The sequence below is a fragment of the Astatotilapia calliptera genome, chromosome 8 (assembly GCF_900246225.1).
Source record: "Astatotilapia calliptera chromosome 8, fAstCal1.2, whole genome shotgun sequence".
Classification (NCBI taxonomy): Eukaryota; Metazoa; Chordata; class Actinopteri; order Cichliformes; family Cichlidae; genus Astatotilapia; species Astatotilapia calliptera.
In genome coordinates this window covers 9658399-9676151 of record NC_039309.1, presented here as the reverse complement: position 1 = coordinate 9676151, position 17753 = coordinate 9658399, and the positions used below count along the sequence as shown (strand labels likewise).

The window sequence follows — 17753 nt, the reverse complement described above, 5'->3', positions numbered from 1 at the left end:
GTTTGAGAAGTGATTTTTAAATTCACCACTTGCTTTCATACAGTTCAACCACCTAGAAAATGGTCTATGTACATAACAGGATACTCGGCAAGCTTTCAAGACTGGATGAATTCTGATTGCCATGTTTAAAAACCTTAGCATGTGTATGTGGGAGGACAGGAAATGTGACTTTCTTTTTAGTCATAGTCAAAAGACAGATCCCTGTATTAAATAGAATAGTAATTTCAAAAATTGCACAACTAAATTATTATTATCAATTTCTTTTTAAAACTGAGCATTACATATGTACAAAATTCATACAACTCAGATGTCTGTGACAGGACTAGAAATAGCTGTTCTCAGCTATTGCTTACTTCAGTCTCCCTGTTCTACAAGTTGGCAGCCTACAGGCAGTGTTGGGGAGTAACGGAATACATGTACCACCGTTAGGTATTTAAAATGCAAAGTATGAGTGACTGTATTCCGTTACGGTTTAAAAAGGTGGTATTATGAGAAAAGATACTTTGTTGAAAGAAATGGATTACACGGTATTTTTCTGTTTCATGTCGTAGGATTGTTTGGGTTTTGTTTGACAGCTATGTTCTGTTGTTCCAGGCGGCAGCGTTACGGTTGCCATGGTTACAGGGCAACGCTCTCTCTGCGAATGTCTGTTTCCTGGGTGACAGAGCGCCTTGTTGTTCTTGTTGTGCTAAGCTAATAGGCAGAATGCTAGAGACATAGCCCTAAAGAATGTAGCCTCATGGGTAGTGTAGTCCATGCTGCAGGGAGAATGGACTACCATACCCGTTATGTTTCTGTGAGTGCAAGGAGGGAGAAAAAGGAAAGTGGAAAAATACGAGTTGTCATCGAGCAGAAACGGGAGCTGGAAGCATGTAAATATAATAACCACTGCAGCCAAGAAGAGTGCCTGACGAGCCCAGTTGTAAGTAAGCTATTAAGACTCGACTGTGCACCCTGTTCGTGTTTTCTTCCGAAACAATAAATTCCATTGGAGCAGCCTTTCAACGCCTCTCTCTGTCTCTCGCTAGCAAATTTGACCCAGACAACAAAGTAAAGATATTTTTCGGCTACAAGCCCAACACGGACCCGACGTATTAGCCAGAGGTCCCTTTACTATGGTTCGGAGCCGCGGACCTTCAGTAATAGTAATAAGTGACATTCATGTAGTTGTAAACACCATGATAATATATTAAGTAATCCAAAGTATTCAGAATACGTTACTCTCATTGAGTAACCATTATATCTATCTAATCTTTTGGTATGGAAAGAGAATTGTTCTGCAGTTCATTTTCTGGTTTTATTTTCCATATATACATTGATAACTCACATCTGCATGGGGACTTGGGACTTGAACCTTTCCCAGTACCTATAGGACAACAGGCAAGGTACACCCAATGTATTAGGACTCAACCTTACACTGAAATAAAGTCTTTATTCACATTTACTGTTATTAATAATATAATACATACAGCACAGTGTTCACTTAGCTTTGCACAAAAATAGCTGCTAGTAATGTTCTCCAAAGAGCTTTGACTTTTGATTTTGAGTATATTTCAGAGGCTAATTTTTTCTTTGAGTAAGCAGTTTGAAGCAGCACGTTGGTTAGCATTGTTGCCTTACAGTAAGAAGGACCTGAGTTCAATTCCACCATCGTCCTTGGGTTTTTCTGTGTGGAATTTGCATATTCTCCCCGTGTTTCTGAGGGTTTGGCACTAGTATCTGTGCCGCTACGTAAGTACAGAACGATTATACTTTTCCCACCTCTGTAGGTAACCAGCCTGTTGCAGAGGCAATTTTATATCTTAAATGGCCTGAAATTTATTTCCCCGTAATTTATTATAGGCTCATAAATGGAACTCTTTTGGCGCTACAGTGCTGCGATCTTGCACTCACTGCTACAAAGGTTGTGTTAGGTAGCACTCTATTGTGAAATAGGAAAAACATATACAGAATATAAATAAACTATCAAATAATAGAGACTGATTACATCAAGTATACTCAATATAAGTAATACAAAATAGACATTTTGCCATTCACATATTACCTAAAATCTTTCTTTATTAAAACTCCTGTGTTTTTAGTATTTTTCTCAACTACAAGGCGTTTTAATTGTGATGACTTAAACAAGATGAAAAAAGAGGCAGGGTACACCCTTTCTTCTAGTGCTCCAAACTGTTAATTCACGGTGTTTAATAATACCTGGACTTAGTAAAGTCTTTTAATTTCGTCCAATCTGTAAATGGTGCCACTTAAGAATGTGGACACATGCTAGACTTGGTTTTATCTTATGATCTTTAACAATGTATGTGTTAAAGATGCGTTTTTTTCCGACCATATGCCTATTTTATTTGATATTGCTTCTCTTAACGCCATTGTAAATTGGGCTGTGCCTGTTCAATATTATTGTGCCTTTCGTTCTGATACTGCCGAACAGTTTTATATTGTTTGACAATCTCATGTCATATTCTTCGGAGTTGCCTACCTCAAATGACTTACTTCCGTATTTTGATTTTGCTTGTAAATCTGCGCTGGATGTTGTTGCCCCATTGACACTAAGACAATGTAAATCCAAGACAAGGTTTTGGCTAACTGATTTCACCCGAGAAATTAGAAAACAATGTGGGAGATGTGAAAGACAGCGGAAGAAAGACAGGCTGCATTTCTGTCTGGAAACCTTAAAAAGTAGTTGGAAAAGTTATCCTAAGGCGGTTAAAGCCGATAAACTTGCCTGTCTTTCTCAACTTATTTCGGCCAACTCACACAACCCCCGTGTTTTATATAATACTAAAAATTCCTTTGATGATCATTTAAATAGGGTGGTAAACTCGTCTTTTTATCACCTCAGATGCCTATCGAAGGTCAAGCCTTTCCTTTCCAAACACAATTTGGAAACTGTTATTCATGCTTTTATCACGTCACGTTTGGACTATTGCAGTTCCCTTATAATTTGGGTTGGGTTGGGCACCCTGTCACGCTTGCAATTAGTGCAAAATGCGGCAGCACGTTTTTTAACTGGTAGAAGGAAATTTGATCGCATCACTCCGATTCTGGCTTCACTACATTGGCTTCCAATTGAATGAAGGGAGAAAGGAATCAAAGCTTTGTGCATGTGCTCCAGTGGCGCAATTGGGTAGCGCGTGGTACTTATATGGCAGTATTGGGATGAGCTATGCTGAGGTTGTGAGTTCAAACCTCACCTGGAGCAGATTCTTGAAGTCAATGTTTACCTAAAGGGGAAAGAAGTATCTCCTTAACCTGTTTTCTTTAAGAGACAACAAATGTCATGTATGCCTATTATAAAGTGAATTTGTGTACTTTCTTCAAAGAAAGTATCTTTTGTGAGCCTCACGCCGAGGACATCAATGGGCTTACTGAGTGTATCACAGACTACATAACTTTCTGCACCAACTCCGTTGTTCCAGCTCAGACTGTTCATTGTTACCCAAATAACAAGCCGTGGGTGACTAAGGACTGTGCCAGCCTCTCTCTTCACATGGCGCTGTTGCCTCCTGTGAGATTCCTGACACCCCTCCCCCACCCATCACCTTCACTCAATACCAGGTTGAGATGCAAATGAGGAGACTTCACTCAGGCAAGTCTGCTGGACCAGACGGAGTGAGTCCCCTCGTCCTCAAGGCCTGTGTCCCCCAGCTGTGTGGAGTCTTTCATAAACTGTTTATGCTGAGTTTGAGTCTGCAAAGGGTACCAGTGATGTGGAAGACATCATGCCTCATCCCTATTCCAAAGACGCCACGTCCCAGTGGCCCCCAGGATTACAGGCACTGACCTCCCACATCATGAAGACCCTGGAAAGGCTCATCCTGGACCAGCTGCGACCCATTGTCAGACCACATCTGGATCCCCTTCAATTTGCTTATCAGCTTCGTCTCGGAACAGAGGACGCCATCATCTACCTGCTCAATCGAGTCTACACCCATCTGGACCAGCACTGTGAGGGTCATGTTTTTTGACTTTTCCAGTGCTTTCAACACCATCAGGCTGACCCTCCTGGGTGATAAGTTAACAGCAATGCAGGTGGATGCTTCTCTGGTGTCCTGGATTGTTGATTACCTGACAGGAAGATCACAATATGTACGTCTCCCACAGTGTGTGTCTGACAAGGTAATCAGCAACATAGGGGCACCACAGGGGACTGTCCTTTCCCCCTTCCTCTTCACCCTCTACACCACAGACTTCAGCCACTGCACAGAGACCTGCCATCTTCAGAAGTTTTCTGATGACTCCGCGGTGGTTGGATGCGTCAGCAGGGATGATGTGACAGAGTACCGGACTGTGGTCGACTCCTTTGTTACGTGGTGTGAGCAGAATCATCTGCAGCTCAATGTGGCAAAGACCCAGGAATTGATAGTGAACTTCAGGAAGACCAGGAAACACTTGACCCCTGTTTCAATCCAGGGGGTCAGTGTTGACATTGTGGAGGACTATAAATACCTTGGAGTACACACTGACAATAAACTGGACTGGGCTACAAACACCACAGCATTTTACAGAAAGGGTCAGAGTCGTCTCTATTTTTTGAGGCGACTGAGGTCCTTCAACATCTGCCAGAAAATGCTGAGGATTTTCTATGAGTCTGTTGTGGCCAGTGCGATCCTCTATGCTGTTGCATGCTGGGGAAGCATCTTAGTTAGTGTATTGTCTGTCTTTGTTAATGTTTGTTTATAATGGAGCACTGTAACGAAAAATAATTTCCCCTAGGGATCAATAAAGTATCCTGATTCTGATTATTTTATAGAAATTTTGCCATCTATTTATTATATAAAAACTTCTTTCTTAAAACCCACCTCTTTGTTTTCAGAGATATAAAACACTGTCTGGCTTCATAAGCATTATGATGACTTAAACCACGACCACATGATGGCACTGTAGAACACCTTAAGAAATTATTGTAAACGTTCCTAATAATGATTTAAAAATAAAGCATTATTGTGTGTGTGTGTGTGTCCTCTTGTATAGTTTATATCAGTGGTTCTGAGACTGCAGGACTTGGTCAAACATCCAACATTGGTCCAAGTTGAACACCAATCATCACAGGAGATGATGGAGAAAAACTGAGGTGAATATTATTTATAAGAGAAAATTAAAAAACAGAATGAATATAATGAACTGTTATACATTTATGCTGTGTTTCAACTGGGATGAACATTCAATTTAGTCTGAGTGTTACTCCCACTAAAATATTTTCCAGTTTTAGTAATGAATAGGAAACCTGAGTGAAAATCCCAGCAGCTGGCTGACTCATGACCCTGATTGCTGATTGACAGCACCTGTGTGAAGTAGTGCTCGAAGTGTGTACAAAAGCAGCAGACTGTGTTTTGTTTCAGTATGAGTATTTTTTTTTCTCCTGTTCCTACGTCAGCTAGTCAGAAAACTCATCAGTTACAGTTGTGCACCAGTTTTGAGAATGGGTAAGAGGTTTTCTTCCTGGTAACTGCTGAAACGTGTTTGGTTTCTAATTGTGAAAGTGTTTGGTTTTTGTTTTGGCTGTTTCCTTTGGCAATTAATGTGAAATATTTGTATGTGACTGGAACTCTATCAAATCTTTATTTTTGGCTTTGCAGCCAAGAAAGTGCTGATTGTGTATGCCCATGAAAGCCCTGCCTCTTTCAATGCTGCTGCCAAAGATGCTGCTGTTGCAGCCTTGACTGCTCAAGGCTGCACTGTAGAGGTGTCTGACCTGTACGCCATGAAGTTCAAAGCTGCTGCTACTACTGAGGACATCACTGGTATACAAATATTCTGCAGGTATAGCAATCCTTTGTGCTTCAGTTGTAAATATTAGCTTTATTTGCAGGTGGAGTGAAGGATGCTGAGAACTTCTGCTACGCAAAGGAGATCAAATTGGCATCAGAGGAGGGCAGACTTGCAGAAGACATCAAAAAAGAGCAGGAGAAGCTCAAGGAGGCAGACCTTGTCATCTTTCAGGTAGTGTCTGACTGGAAATGTCTTTGTGATAGGATGAAGGGTGTCCACATCAGCAGTGAATGTACATTTCAAAACAGACCTGCACATATTTTATTCTATTAACATCAGCCACTGCACTGTGAAAGATTCTGTTCTGGTGCTACCAAAATACTGTAGTTCTGTAATTTGCATATGGATGTACGTATATCTAAATTGGATACACTATACAATGTAGAAATATCTTCACGTAGTATGGTTAAGTAAACTGCTTATTTTATTTCTTCTGTGTGTACTTTACTGCTGCAACAAAGTGAATTTCACATTCTCTTGCAATAAAGGCTCTCATCACATTAAAATGACCATTAAACCTGTGTTCCCAGTTCCCCATGTACTGGTCATCTGTTCCTGCAATCATGAAGGGGTGGATGGATCGTGTGTTGGGCTGTGCCTACGCACAGGAGAAGCGGTACAGTGAGGGGATCTTCAAGGTGAGCGCTCCACCAACATGTCTGTGTTCAGGCTGTGTCCTCTCCCTCTTTGCTCACTCCTTGCTCTCTGTACAGGACAAGAAAGCCATGCTGTCCTTCACCACTGACTGTCCTGAATCTGTGTACAGTGACACTGGCATCAATGGAGACATCAATGTCACACTGTGGCCACTGCAGGTGAGGTCTCACTATAAACGGAGCCAAGCATGAAATGATCTGTCATGTGGTAACAGCTGCTCCTCCCTGTGTGCAGAACGGGATCCTGAACTACTGTGGCTTCCAGGTTTTTGCCCCTCAGATCTTCTGGGATCCTGCTACTGGTTCTCCTGAATCTCACAGCTCCATGCTGGAGGGCTGGCGCACACGGCTGCAAAACCTCTGTGGGGAAGCCACTGTGTACTTTGCTCCCTTGGACTACTTTGACAAGGAGAAGGGTTTCCTGCTGAAGCCTGAGGTCAAAGAGAAATATGCCAGCAAAGAGTCTGGCCTCACAGTGGGGATCCACATGGGCAAGCCACTGCCAGCCAACAGCCAGACCAAGGCCGGGGTCTGATGATGGAGTGGGTCCATGTAATGTCTTGATCTTAAAATAAAGCCTGCTTTATTCAAACTTTGAGCAATGAGTTATAAATGCACCACTTGGGTTTCATACATGTTATCCCTCTAGAACATGATGTATACTACCACAATGTAATGATTGTTCTAAGTCCGTATAGGATCCAGTCAGGTATGGCTTTAAATGTGATGGGGAACTGAGTTTGGGGGGGCTGGCTATGGTTCCACATGCTAATGCAAATCCCTATTCTAATAAGAACACACAGGTGTTTGGGGGGCGGGGACCATACACCAAGGTTGAAAGCAAGCCTGACACCTGACCGCTGCTGTAGATCAGGTGACTGCAAGCCCTATTGCGCCTCACTGCCTATACTACAGGCTTTGGCTGGGTTTAGCATGAACGCAGCTTTAATTCAATTTTATTTATATAGCGCCAAATCACAAAAGTCATCTAAAGGTGCTTCATGGATCACACTTTCAGCAGTATGTGTTCCTTCTGTCCTACATGCAGTTTACACTTTACCATTGCACTCTTGCAATTTCTGTGAGGTAAAAATGTCTATTGCCACTGTGGGATCTTCCACGATTTTGCTCCTCCCACACATGAACTGAAATCAGCTGACTGTGATGCCAGTGCACAGGAAGAGTACAGCATGTTTAATATTTAAAGATTGTGTTTGTCCTTTTTCTAATATTTGTACTGGTGGCTTTTAAGCATTTCTATTCCCCTGCCACCGGTTGGTCAAGCAAATCCATCATGTGAGCGGCTATAGTTTTTTTTTGTACCAAATTCAACCAAGATTTAGCCAGTCATGTGCTCCTCCACTACCAAGAACTGTAGAAGCCAATCAGCTCTCGCTGCAGTGGAAGCACACTAACTGTACTGAAGACTAATCAACATTTATATGTAGTTCACTTAGCTGCTTTTTAAAAAGTAAGAGCCAAGGATGTCAGAATAGCTCATTTAAATGCGTGAAAGTCGATCAAATAGTACAGTTAACTGCTTCTAAAACATTACTGGGAAATAGTATAACAGAGAGCAGGGACGTGCAGAGAGGTTTAAAGGGGCGGGTGCTCAAAGTTAAAAAGGGGCACATTGAACCATGCTGAATAACAACAACACACATTCATCAAGAATCTAATATGGGAAGGGCAGGGCTGTGTTGATCTGAGACTGTAGACATTAAAAAGTCCACAGGAGAGATGGTAGCTGATTAAACAAGTTTCATGAGATAATAACAAAATGCAAAGATTGGTGACAGCGCTTGGAACCATAAGGCAACGAAAAACTGTGACATAAACTCGGCTCTGCCTGTGAATCACTCTTTGCTTCTCTTCTTCCTTCCTTCCCATCATTTCATATATCACTCTCCACTTGCTGTCTATCTGAGAACAAGGCACAACTTGCTATTGTAATAAACTATAATCTAATTATCCACACCTAACAACTCTTGCACTTAATCTATAATAAAATGATGACAGCAAAATGTTATAGCCCTGCCTTTAGTAGCCTCACACAGCTCCTACTGTTTCCTCCTCATGTCCTTACCAGCCATGTCTGCACAATGTTATATCATGAGTAATAATTTAAAATAATCCATCTAAATAAAACACACACATGCACACACAGTGACATTTTAGACCTTCTTCAGAATACTGTATATACTATGGGCATCCTTACATTATTATTTATTACTAGAGCTACAATAATAAAGCAATGAGGAGGGGGAAGTAATAAATATGAAATAATGTATTTATGATGATTCCATTTGTTTCACTATCCACTCTGTGCAGGGCAAAGCTTATTACATTTTTAAACTGTAGAGATACAATCATTTTACTGCTGTAAAATCCAACTTTTGTCTTATTTAAAATATAAATCTAATATAATCTGCTTCTTAATGTATGTTCTTTAAAATACAGCGTGTGTTTTTTAATATATTATATAATTATAATAATTATTATGTGGACATGCATATTAGATCGTTTTTTAGTGAAATATAATCCCTCCAGAAAGGCAGGAAATGCCCAGAAACTTACTTTAAAACTAAATATGTTCCCTAAAACGGTGACAGAGCTACAGACCCATGACAGCCTTACACAGGTAGCCAGCAGCTATGACCAGCACTACTTGTGCAGTTAATAAAAGGACAGGTAATGTTTGTCACGCTGTTGCACACACAGCACGCTCGTTTGTTTCAGTTCGTCAGTTGCAACAAGACAGCTTACCAACGTGTATGTAATAAGCTAATACTCCTGTGTGCTACACACTACAGTGTGCGCTGTACACCTACTTACTGGGTTTGTCGCATCAGTCTGTGTCTCTGAGTTAACTTGTGTTTCTCCTACAGCTCCGGACCGCAACAAATGCGCGTGCTCTTTGTGAGCTCGTTCCCGGCTCGTAACCAGCGCGTTCTGCCGTCGAGGGCGATCATTGGTTAAATGTGATCATGTGACTGATGCAAGCCAGATCCTTTTATTTAGCAAAACTATGATTAATAGTTAAATATTATTGTTGAGGGGCACAGACAGGACTCCGCACGCACACACACATAAAATAAATAAATAAATAAATAAAAAAAATTTAAAAGTTGCCTCAACAAAAGGGCACTTTGGGCACTCATCAGGAAAGGGGCGGGTGCTCAAGCCCCTCTAGCCCCCCCTCTGCACGTCCCTGGTCTCTATCCATCTAGTATTAAATCTTTCTGGGAAACAAGTATGTATATTATGCACACACACAAACACACATGCAGCTATTACCTATTTCTTGTTTTTATACCTAAGATGAATTATTGTTGAATGAAGACATTTTTCAAACAAATGTAAAATGTGGGCAATTGTGTTTATTGGGTAAAGGAAAAGGCAGAAGGGGGGGAAAGGATAGAAAGAATGAAAGAGAGAGATGAGAGAAAACCCCAACAATCCCCTCTGAGCAAGCAGCAGGCGACAGTGGATAGGAAAAACTCCTTTTAAAGTGAAAGACACCTAAAGGAGAAACCTATGGCAGAACCAGGCTCAGGAGGGGGCAGTCAACTGCCGGGACTGGTCGGGGGGTGAGGGTGAAAAAAGAAAAAGGAGGGAGGGGAAGGGGGGAAATGAAGATGGAATAGAGGTGGAGGAAGACGAGGTTACATCAGGTGAGAAGCAGCAGTGCCCCTCCTCCAGAACCAGTGGAAGCGTTTTTTCTTCTTTTTCAGATACTCTTCCACCAGCACTTTTTTCTCAATGATGAGGGTTTTCAGCTCATCGATTGTTTCTGCGTTTTCTTTCTCAAGTTTGTTGCATCTTTTCACCATGTCTTCTAATTGTTCTTGTTTTTCTTTAAGCTTGTCTTTCAGTTCTTTAACTGTTGCCTCCTCTATTCGCTTTGCCTTGTGCACATCTGTGTGCATGTCTTCCAGCTGCTGGTTTCTCTTCTGGATTTCTTGAAGTCTACACTGCAGGTCTTTATGTGTTTTCTGTTGTTCTTGCTTTTGCGCCTGGATTTCAGTGTTTTTGTACTTCAAGGTCTTAGAAAGTTCCTCAAGTTCGGTATTTTTTCTCAGCATCTCATTGATGCTACTCTGCATCGCTGAGCATTGTTTTTCCAGCTTTTTCTTTTCTTCTTCCAGTACAGTTGATTTGTACTTTGTTTCGTTATACAATTCTTGGAGTGCTTGATTTTTCCTTTGGAGATGAAGTTTTTCTTCTTCCTGTTGTATTTTCTGTTGGTCTTTTTCTTGAAGAAGCTCTTTATTTCCGTGCACTTTTTTATCAAGCCTGATTTGGAGCGATCTGTGTTTTTCCTCCATCTCGTCAAGCTTGGAGTCCATTTCTTTCTGTTTCATTTCCAGTTTCTTCTTGTCTTGAAGCAACTGTTGACTTTTGTGCAGAGTTTTGTCATGTTTCACCTGCAGCGCTTTGTATTTTTCCTCCATGGCTTGGAGTTTGCTCTGCAGGTCTCTCTGCTCTACGGGCTCTTGTTTCTTTTCTTGGAGGTTCTCCTTATTTCTCTCCAGAGCTTCATCAAGCATTACTCGCAAGCCTTCATTTTGTTTCTCAATGTTCCTCAGCTTGCAATCCATTTCTTCCTTTTTTATTTTCTGTTGGTCTATCTTGTGAAGAAACTCTTTATTTCTCTCCAGAGCTTCATCAAGCATCACTTGCAAGCCTTCATTCTGTTTCTTGATGTGCCTCAGCTTGCAATCCATTTCTTCCTTTTTTATTTTCTGTTGGTCTTTCTCGTGCAGAAACTCTTTATTTCTCTCCAGAGCTTCATCAAGCATCACTTGCAAGCCTTCATTTTGTTTCTCGATGTTCCTCAGCTTGCAATCCATTTCTTCCTGATGTATTTTCTGTTGGTCTTTTTCTTGAAGCAGCTCTTTATTTTTGAGCAGTGTTTCCTCAAGAGTTAGTTGCAGCATTTTCAGTTTTTCCTCCAAGACTTCAAGCTGGGAGTCTGTTTCTTTCTCCAGCATTTCTTGTTGCTCTCTCTCTTGAATGAACTCTTTATTTCTGTGCACTGTTTTCTCAAGCTTGATTTGGAGCGATCTGTGTTTTTCCTCCATCTCGTCAAGCTTGGAGTCAATTTCCTTCTGTTTCATTTCCATTTGCTTCTTGTCTTGAAGCAACTGTTGACTTTTGTGCAGAGTTTTGTCATGTTTCACCTGCAGCGCTTTGTATTTTTCCTCCATGGCTTGGAGTTTGCTCTGCAGGTCTCTCTGCTGTGTGGACTGTTGCTTCTCTTCTTGGTGGATTTCCTTCAGTTTTTCCAGAGCTTCGTCAAGCTTCTCTTGGAGCTCCTGATTCTTCTTGACCATGTTTTCCTGTTTTATGCTCTCTTTTTTCTCCTTTTGGAGCAGATCTTTATTTTTTTCCAGAGCTCCATCAAGCTTTTCTTGGAGCTCGTGATTCTTCTTGAGCATTTTATCCCCTTTAATGCTCTCTTTTTTCTCATTTTGGAGCAGATCTTTAATTTTTTCTAGAGCTTCATCAAGCTTTTCTTGGAGCTCGTGATTCTTCTTATCTTGGAGAGCCCATTGTTTCTCCTCAATAATACCTTCCCTTTCCTGAAGCTGGTAGGATAATTTTTCTAATTCAGCGCTCTTTCTCTCATTTTCTTCTGTCAGGATCTTAATCTTTTCTCTGTTCATGAGATTTTCCTTCTCCATTTCTTCCAATCGCTTTTCCTCTAATTCCACCTGTTCATCCCAAGGAAGAGAGCTGATGTAAGGGTCTAGGGACTCATACCATGGAATAGAGCTGGGGTCAGCTTCTTGTCTTTCTTGCTCTTTCTGAGACATGTTGGAGTCTGTATACCGTGAGTACGAAAAGTATCCAGATGTTTGAAAATGCTTTACTGGTGAACGTTTGAATGCTGCTAACATAAGTGCTGCAAATAACGGACTGAAAGTTGTACCTCCTCACCCCTATTTATGGATTCAGAAGCCTGTGACATCACAATTCCATAAGCCAATGAGGTTGTCACATGACATTCTAGAATGAGGTCATGTTTTTGTATGAATTTTTTAAATAACATCAACATTCCGTAAGCCAATGAGGTTCTTACATGACTTTTGAATGAGGATAATTATTTTGTGTTAATCGACATAGCCTGCTGTAGCTCAGAGCTCATGAGCTCAAACGATCCTCCAACCTCAGCCTCCCGGTAGCTTGGATTACAGGCACGTGCCACCGCACCCGGCGAGAAGCAGCTACGTTAACAGGGCTTTTAACTATGTCTGAGGTGACATCATGACACTAACCTGCTGCCCATCATTAGCAAAGTTGTAATGATGGGCAGCAAAGATGAGGAATGAATGGTGCACAATTGTTATATGCAAGTTTTTAGAAAGCTCGTGGTTAACCCAAGAGTATTTTGTCACAATATCAAGAAGAGTAAAGCTTCAATGTCAAGAATAGATAGGAATATAGGGAATTATATATTTTTATTTAAAGACAGGACTCACATGTTTTCATTTCTAGTCTTAAAGTAACGGGATTACTTTTTGGGGGAAGTAATCAGTAATTAGTTACTGATTACTTTTTTCAAGTAACTTGACCAACACTGATCATGAGTAATATTTTTTTAAATCCAGCTAAATAAAACACACACATGCACACACAGTGACATTTTAGACCTTCTTCAGAATACTGTATATACTATGGGCATCCTTACATTATTATTTATTACTAGAGCTACAATAATAAAGCAATGAGGAGGGGGAAGTAATAAATATGAAATAATGTATTTATGATGATTCCATTTGTTTCACTATCCACTCTGTGCAGGGCAAAGCTTATTACATTTTTAAACTGTAGAGATACAATCATTTTACTGCTGTAAAATCCAACTTTTGTCTTATTTAAAATATAAATCTAATATAATCTGCTTCTTAATGTATGTTCTTTAAAATACAGCGTGTGTTTTTTAATATATTATAATTATAATAATTATTATGTGGACATGCATATTAGATCGTTTTTTAGTGAAATATAATCCCTCCAGAAAGGCAGGAAATGCCCAGAAACTTACTTTAAAACTAAATATGTTCCCTAAAACGGTGACAGAGCTACAGACCCATGACAGCCTTACACAGGTAGCCAGCAGCTGTGACCAGCACTACTTGTGCAGTTAATAAAAGGACAGGTAATGTTTGTCACGCTGTTGCACACACAGCACGCTCGTTTGTTTCAGTTCGTCAGTTGCAACAAGACAGCTTACCAACGTGTATGTAATAAGCTAATACTCCTGTGTGCTACACACTACAGTGTGCGCTGTACACCTACTTACTGGGTTTGTCGCATCAGTCTGTGTCTCTGAGTTAACTTGTGTTTCTCCTACAGCTCCGGACCGCAACAAATGCGCGTGCTCTTTGTGAGCTCGTTCCCGGCTCGTAACCAGCGCGTTCTGCCGTCGAGGGCGATCATTGGTTAAATGTGATCATGTGACTGATGCAAGCCAGATCCTTTTATTTAGCAAAACTATGATTAATAGTTAAATATTATTGTTGAGGGGCACAGACAGGACTCCGCACGCACACACACATAAAATAAATAAATAAATAAATAAAAAAAATTTAAAAGTTGCCTCAACAAAAGGGCACTTTGGGCACTCATCAGGAAAGGGGCGGGTGCTCAAGCCCCTCTAGCCCCCCCCTCTGCACGTCCCTGACAGAGAGGCAAATTTTATTTGAGGCAAAGCTCATATGAAAAGTAGACACAGACTTCAACTTCCTTTCATTTAATTTAGTTTTGCTAAATGGAAGTTCATGGTATAGTGGTAGAATACAGGGATACAAAGACTTTGTTGCCACCAGAGATGGGCAGTAACGCGTTACTTGTAATACGTTACTGTAATACGTTACTGTAATCCGATTACTTGATTCAAGTAACGAGCAAAGTAAGGGATTACTATTGCAAAAATGGTAATTAGATTACTGTTACTTTCCCGTAGGAACGCTGCGTTACTAAAACCGTGATTTTCTTGCGAGAGTGTCTCATGACAGTGACGTAAGCGAGTGCAACGTTCGTGACAACAGCTGTGTGCAGATCAACAGTGCATCATATATCGAGTACGGGAGAGAGTATGAGCGAGCAGCGTTTAAAGCGTGGACGTACTGACCTTACTTTGAGTTTGATTCCATAAAAAGTGACAAAAACATTAGTGTCCATCGTGCGTGGGAAGAAAACTTCTTTTTACAGCGAAAAAAACCCCCTAAACTTCCAAGCAAGCACCGAGTGCGCTACGATGTAATGGGAAATTCATAGAGAAACTCTCGGATTCTTCCACTGACCGCTGCGGCACACCTGCACCAGGGTAAACCTCCGCCTACCCTACTCCTGCTTTACAGGTAAAAATAGAGCAAAAGGACTGCTAGTCTTTGACTTTATTTATTTTCTGCTGTGTTTTACTTGCATCTATTTGAAAGACTGAGTGTAAACACACAAAAAAATATATATTTTATGAGCTGGAATATGCAGAAAATAGGTTTAAATATTAAACAAAATTCTTCCAGTCAGAGAATGTTGCATATAATTAAAATTTTCCTTGATGCATAAAGTTAAAAGATTAAAACTAATAAAACAAGTTTTAAAAAGGGACTTTTCCATTTGATTACATTTTGTATGATGGATTATGCAGAAAAAGTAGAATTGGGCTGAAAGATCTATTTCTTTATCACCTATTCAGGTTGTAAATCGTTTTTTTAAAAAGTAACTAAGTAACTAAGTAATTAATTACTTTTGAAAATAAGTAATCAGTAAAGTAACGGGATTACTTTTTTGGGGAAGTAATCAGTAATTAGTTACTGATTACTTTTTTCAAGTAACTTGACCAACACTGGTTGCCACATGCTTGAATTCTTTATCAATTAGTTCAATATCTCTTAGTAAACTACACTAAAACCTACGAAAATTAAAGAATAAAAGTGAAATATGAAAAAAAGGGTACAGAAATGATCTGAAACAAATGTGCACAGACTGGAAAAAAAAAGCATTTGTAACATAGATGTATAGGAAAAAAAATTGATTCCCCACATATATTAATGCATGCTGTGACAACCCTTATTGTATTATAGCACCACTGGGGGGGGGGGGGGGGTGTTGCCCTACTATTATTGTAGTTGGGGGAGTCCCCTAGTGGGTGTGGGAGTATAGTGGTGGCCGTTACATGCTGATCGTGTCGCTGTTCAAAGAAACCTTACCGTTGTAACTTGGCTGGCGCCGGCGACTACCGATACCCGCACATGTATGTATGGACAGGGTAGAGCCGTGGGACCTGGCTTGTATGGTCTTATGTTGCTAACGTCAAATAAAGGTCTGTTTAACTCACTGGCTCTGAGTTATCCGGCTAACCTCCACACCACAGGTGCCTGCTGAACCTGCTAACCGCTCCTCCCTTGCCAGACTGCTGTTACAATGCATCTATCGATTAATCTTATATATAGTACATAGACTACGAGCGTGAGATTTGTGGCAATATAGTGTAGTGTAAAGCGTTTGTCCTTTGAGTGACTGACTAAGCTGCTTCTGTCCCTGTTTTTTCCAATCGACCAGTTGAATGAAGGGAGAAAGGAATAAAACCTTTAAGCATGTGCTCCAGTGGCGCAATCGGTTAGCGCGCGGTGCTTATATGACAGTATTGGGCTGAGCTATGCCGAGGTTGTGAGTTCAAGCTTCACCTGGAGCATGAACTTTAAGCTAATGCTTAGTTAATGAAAAAGATAAATGCTGAGCTCACTGAAAATGTCAACAGACTTTATAACATTGTTAAAATGAACAACATTCAAAATAAAGATTAAGAAATCCAGACTTATACCTCTCTGTGTTTGTTCTGCTATTGTTTGTTTCTGTTTACTTTAACAGCTAAAATTCAGTGGCAACTCTATGGGCTCAAATTGTGGTCATAACTATTTTGTACTTGTAAATCAGGATTTGTATGTGTAAAAAGAATTTGTGTGTGTGTGTGTGTGTGTGTAAAAAATGTTTGTGTGTGAACTTACGTGTGAAACTCTGCAAGTTACAAGTATGAATTTTGACCCTACTTTTCTTCCTTTCATCTGATTGGCCAACGTCATGTCAATCACAAATTTAACTATCCAATCAGAGAACAGATGGGTTTGGCTATTGGAGGGGTGCTTTATGGAGCTTCAGGTCCTTGAAGGGAATAAATGCCCTTTTACATGCCCTTTTTCCTTCATCACCATGAAGGAAAACAGTCTGTGGTGGTCTGAGTTTGGTGATTTTTGTGTCACAGGTTTACGTGCTTAATACAGGGACTTCCACAACCTTTTCAACAGCACTGCGGACCATGGGGGGGAATGACAGTTCTGGAAATGACAGTCTTCACTGGTGGGGATAGTTACAAAGCTTTCTTCGTTACGAATTAGCATGCATGTTTTTATTGAACATTTGAAGAGCTAGCAAAAAAAAAAATCAGAAACTCTTGCAGAGCACATAAAGTCTGAGATAGAAACGACAAGGAGCAGGTGCCTCTAGTACAGGTAGAGCTGCTGCAAAAACCCACAGAGCTCAGCAGCCAGTCCAACAAATTCTGGATCCTTGGCTTTTAGTTAGCATTAACAGCACATCCTGCGTCCGATGTGAAAGGACCTTTATGCTGAGCACTGTGACTCACAGCAATGGTCCCGGGTCAGCCCTTACTTTGTGTTAAACTAATCCTAAAGTAATAATGGTATTTCTAACCACTGATATACCACAGATTTATCCTTTCAACCACTGCTGAACGTTACGGGACCTAGCTTCTATCGGACATTTATATAGAGATCCTTCAGCTTCAAACTGTATTACCCTTTAAGGACCTGCAGTTGAAAAAAGCGCCCCTCTGACAGCCAAACCCATGTGTTCTCTGATTGGATAGTTAAATTTGTGATTGACATGACATTGACCAATCAGATGAAAGGAAGAAAAATAGGGTCAAAATTCGTACTTGTAAGTTGAAACTTGAGTGCGAGAGTTTCACAGGCATTTTTTGGCTAAGTCCAAACACAAATCTTTTTTACGCACACACAAATTCTTTTTACACATACAAATCCCAGTTTACAAATACAAAACTGATTTACAAGTACAAAATATTTATGACCACAATTTGAGCCCATACAAATCGTCCTATCTTTGTTAATCTGAGTTAGAAGCATACTTTAATAGCTAAAATTCAGTGGCGAACCATTCTACCTTTGTTAATAAGAGCTAGAAACATACTCTGACGGGTAAAATAAAGTGCCAAACCATGCTACCTTTGTGAATGTTACCTACAAGCATACTTTATCTGGTAAAATGAAGTGA

General features: G+C 40.5%; 1 protein-coding gene, 1 non-coding gene and 1 pseudogene across 2 annotated transcripts; 2 read left to right on the top strand and 1 right to left on the bottom strand.

Annotated features, from left to right (window-relative positions):
* Positions 1–3111: 3111 nt before the first annotated feature.
* On the top strand, positions 3112–3205 carry trnai-uau (transfer RNA isoleucine (anticodon UAU)). Its single transcript has 2 exons — positions 3112–3149; positions 3170–3205. It is a non-coding gene; the product is annotated as a tRNA-Ile (tRNA).
* Positions 3206–5345: 2140 nt separating this feature from the next.
* On the top strand, positions 5346–7029 carry LOC113028253 (NAD(P)H dehydrogenase [quinone] 1-like). Its single transcript, XM_026178367.1, has 6 exons — positions 5346–5429; positions 5583–5747; positions 5816–5946; positions 6306–6413; positions 6489–6590; positions 6667–7029. The coding sequence occupies exons 1-6, from the start codon at positions 5426–5428 to the stop codon at positions 6964–6966; spliced, it is 810 nt and encodes a 269-aa protein (XP_026034152.1). The 5' UTR covers positions 5346–5425; the 3' UTR covers positions 6967–7029.
* A 2861-nt stretch (positions 7030–9890) lies between these two features.
* On the bottom strand, positions 9891–12642 carry LOC113027820 (trichohyalin-like; annotated as a pseudogene).
* Between the last annotated feature and the right edge of the window lie 5111 nt (positions 12643–17753).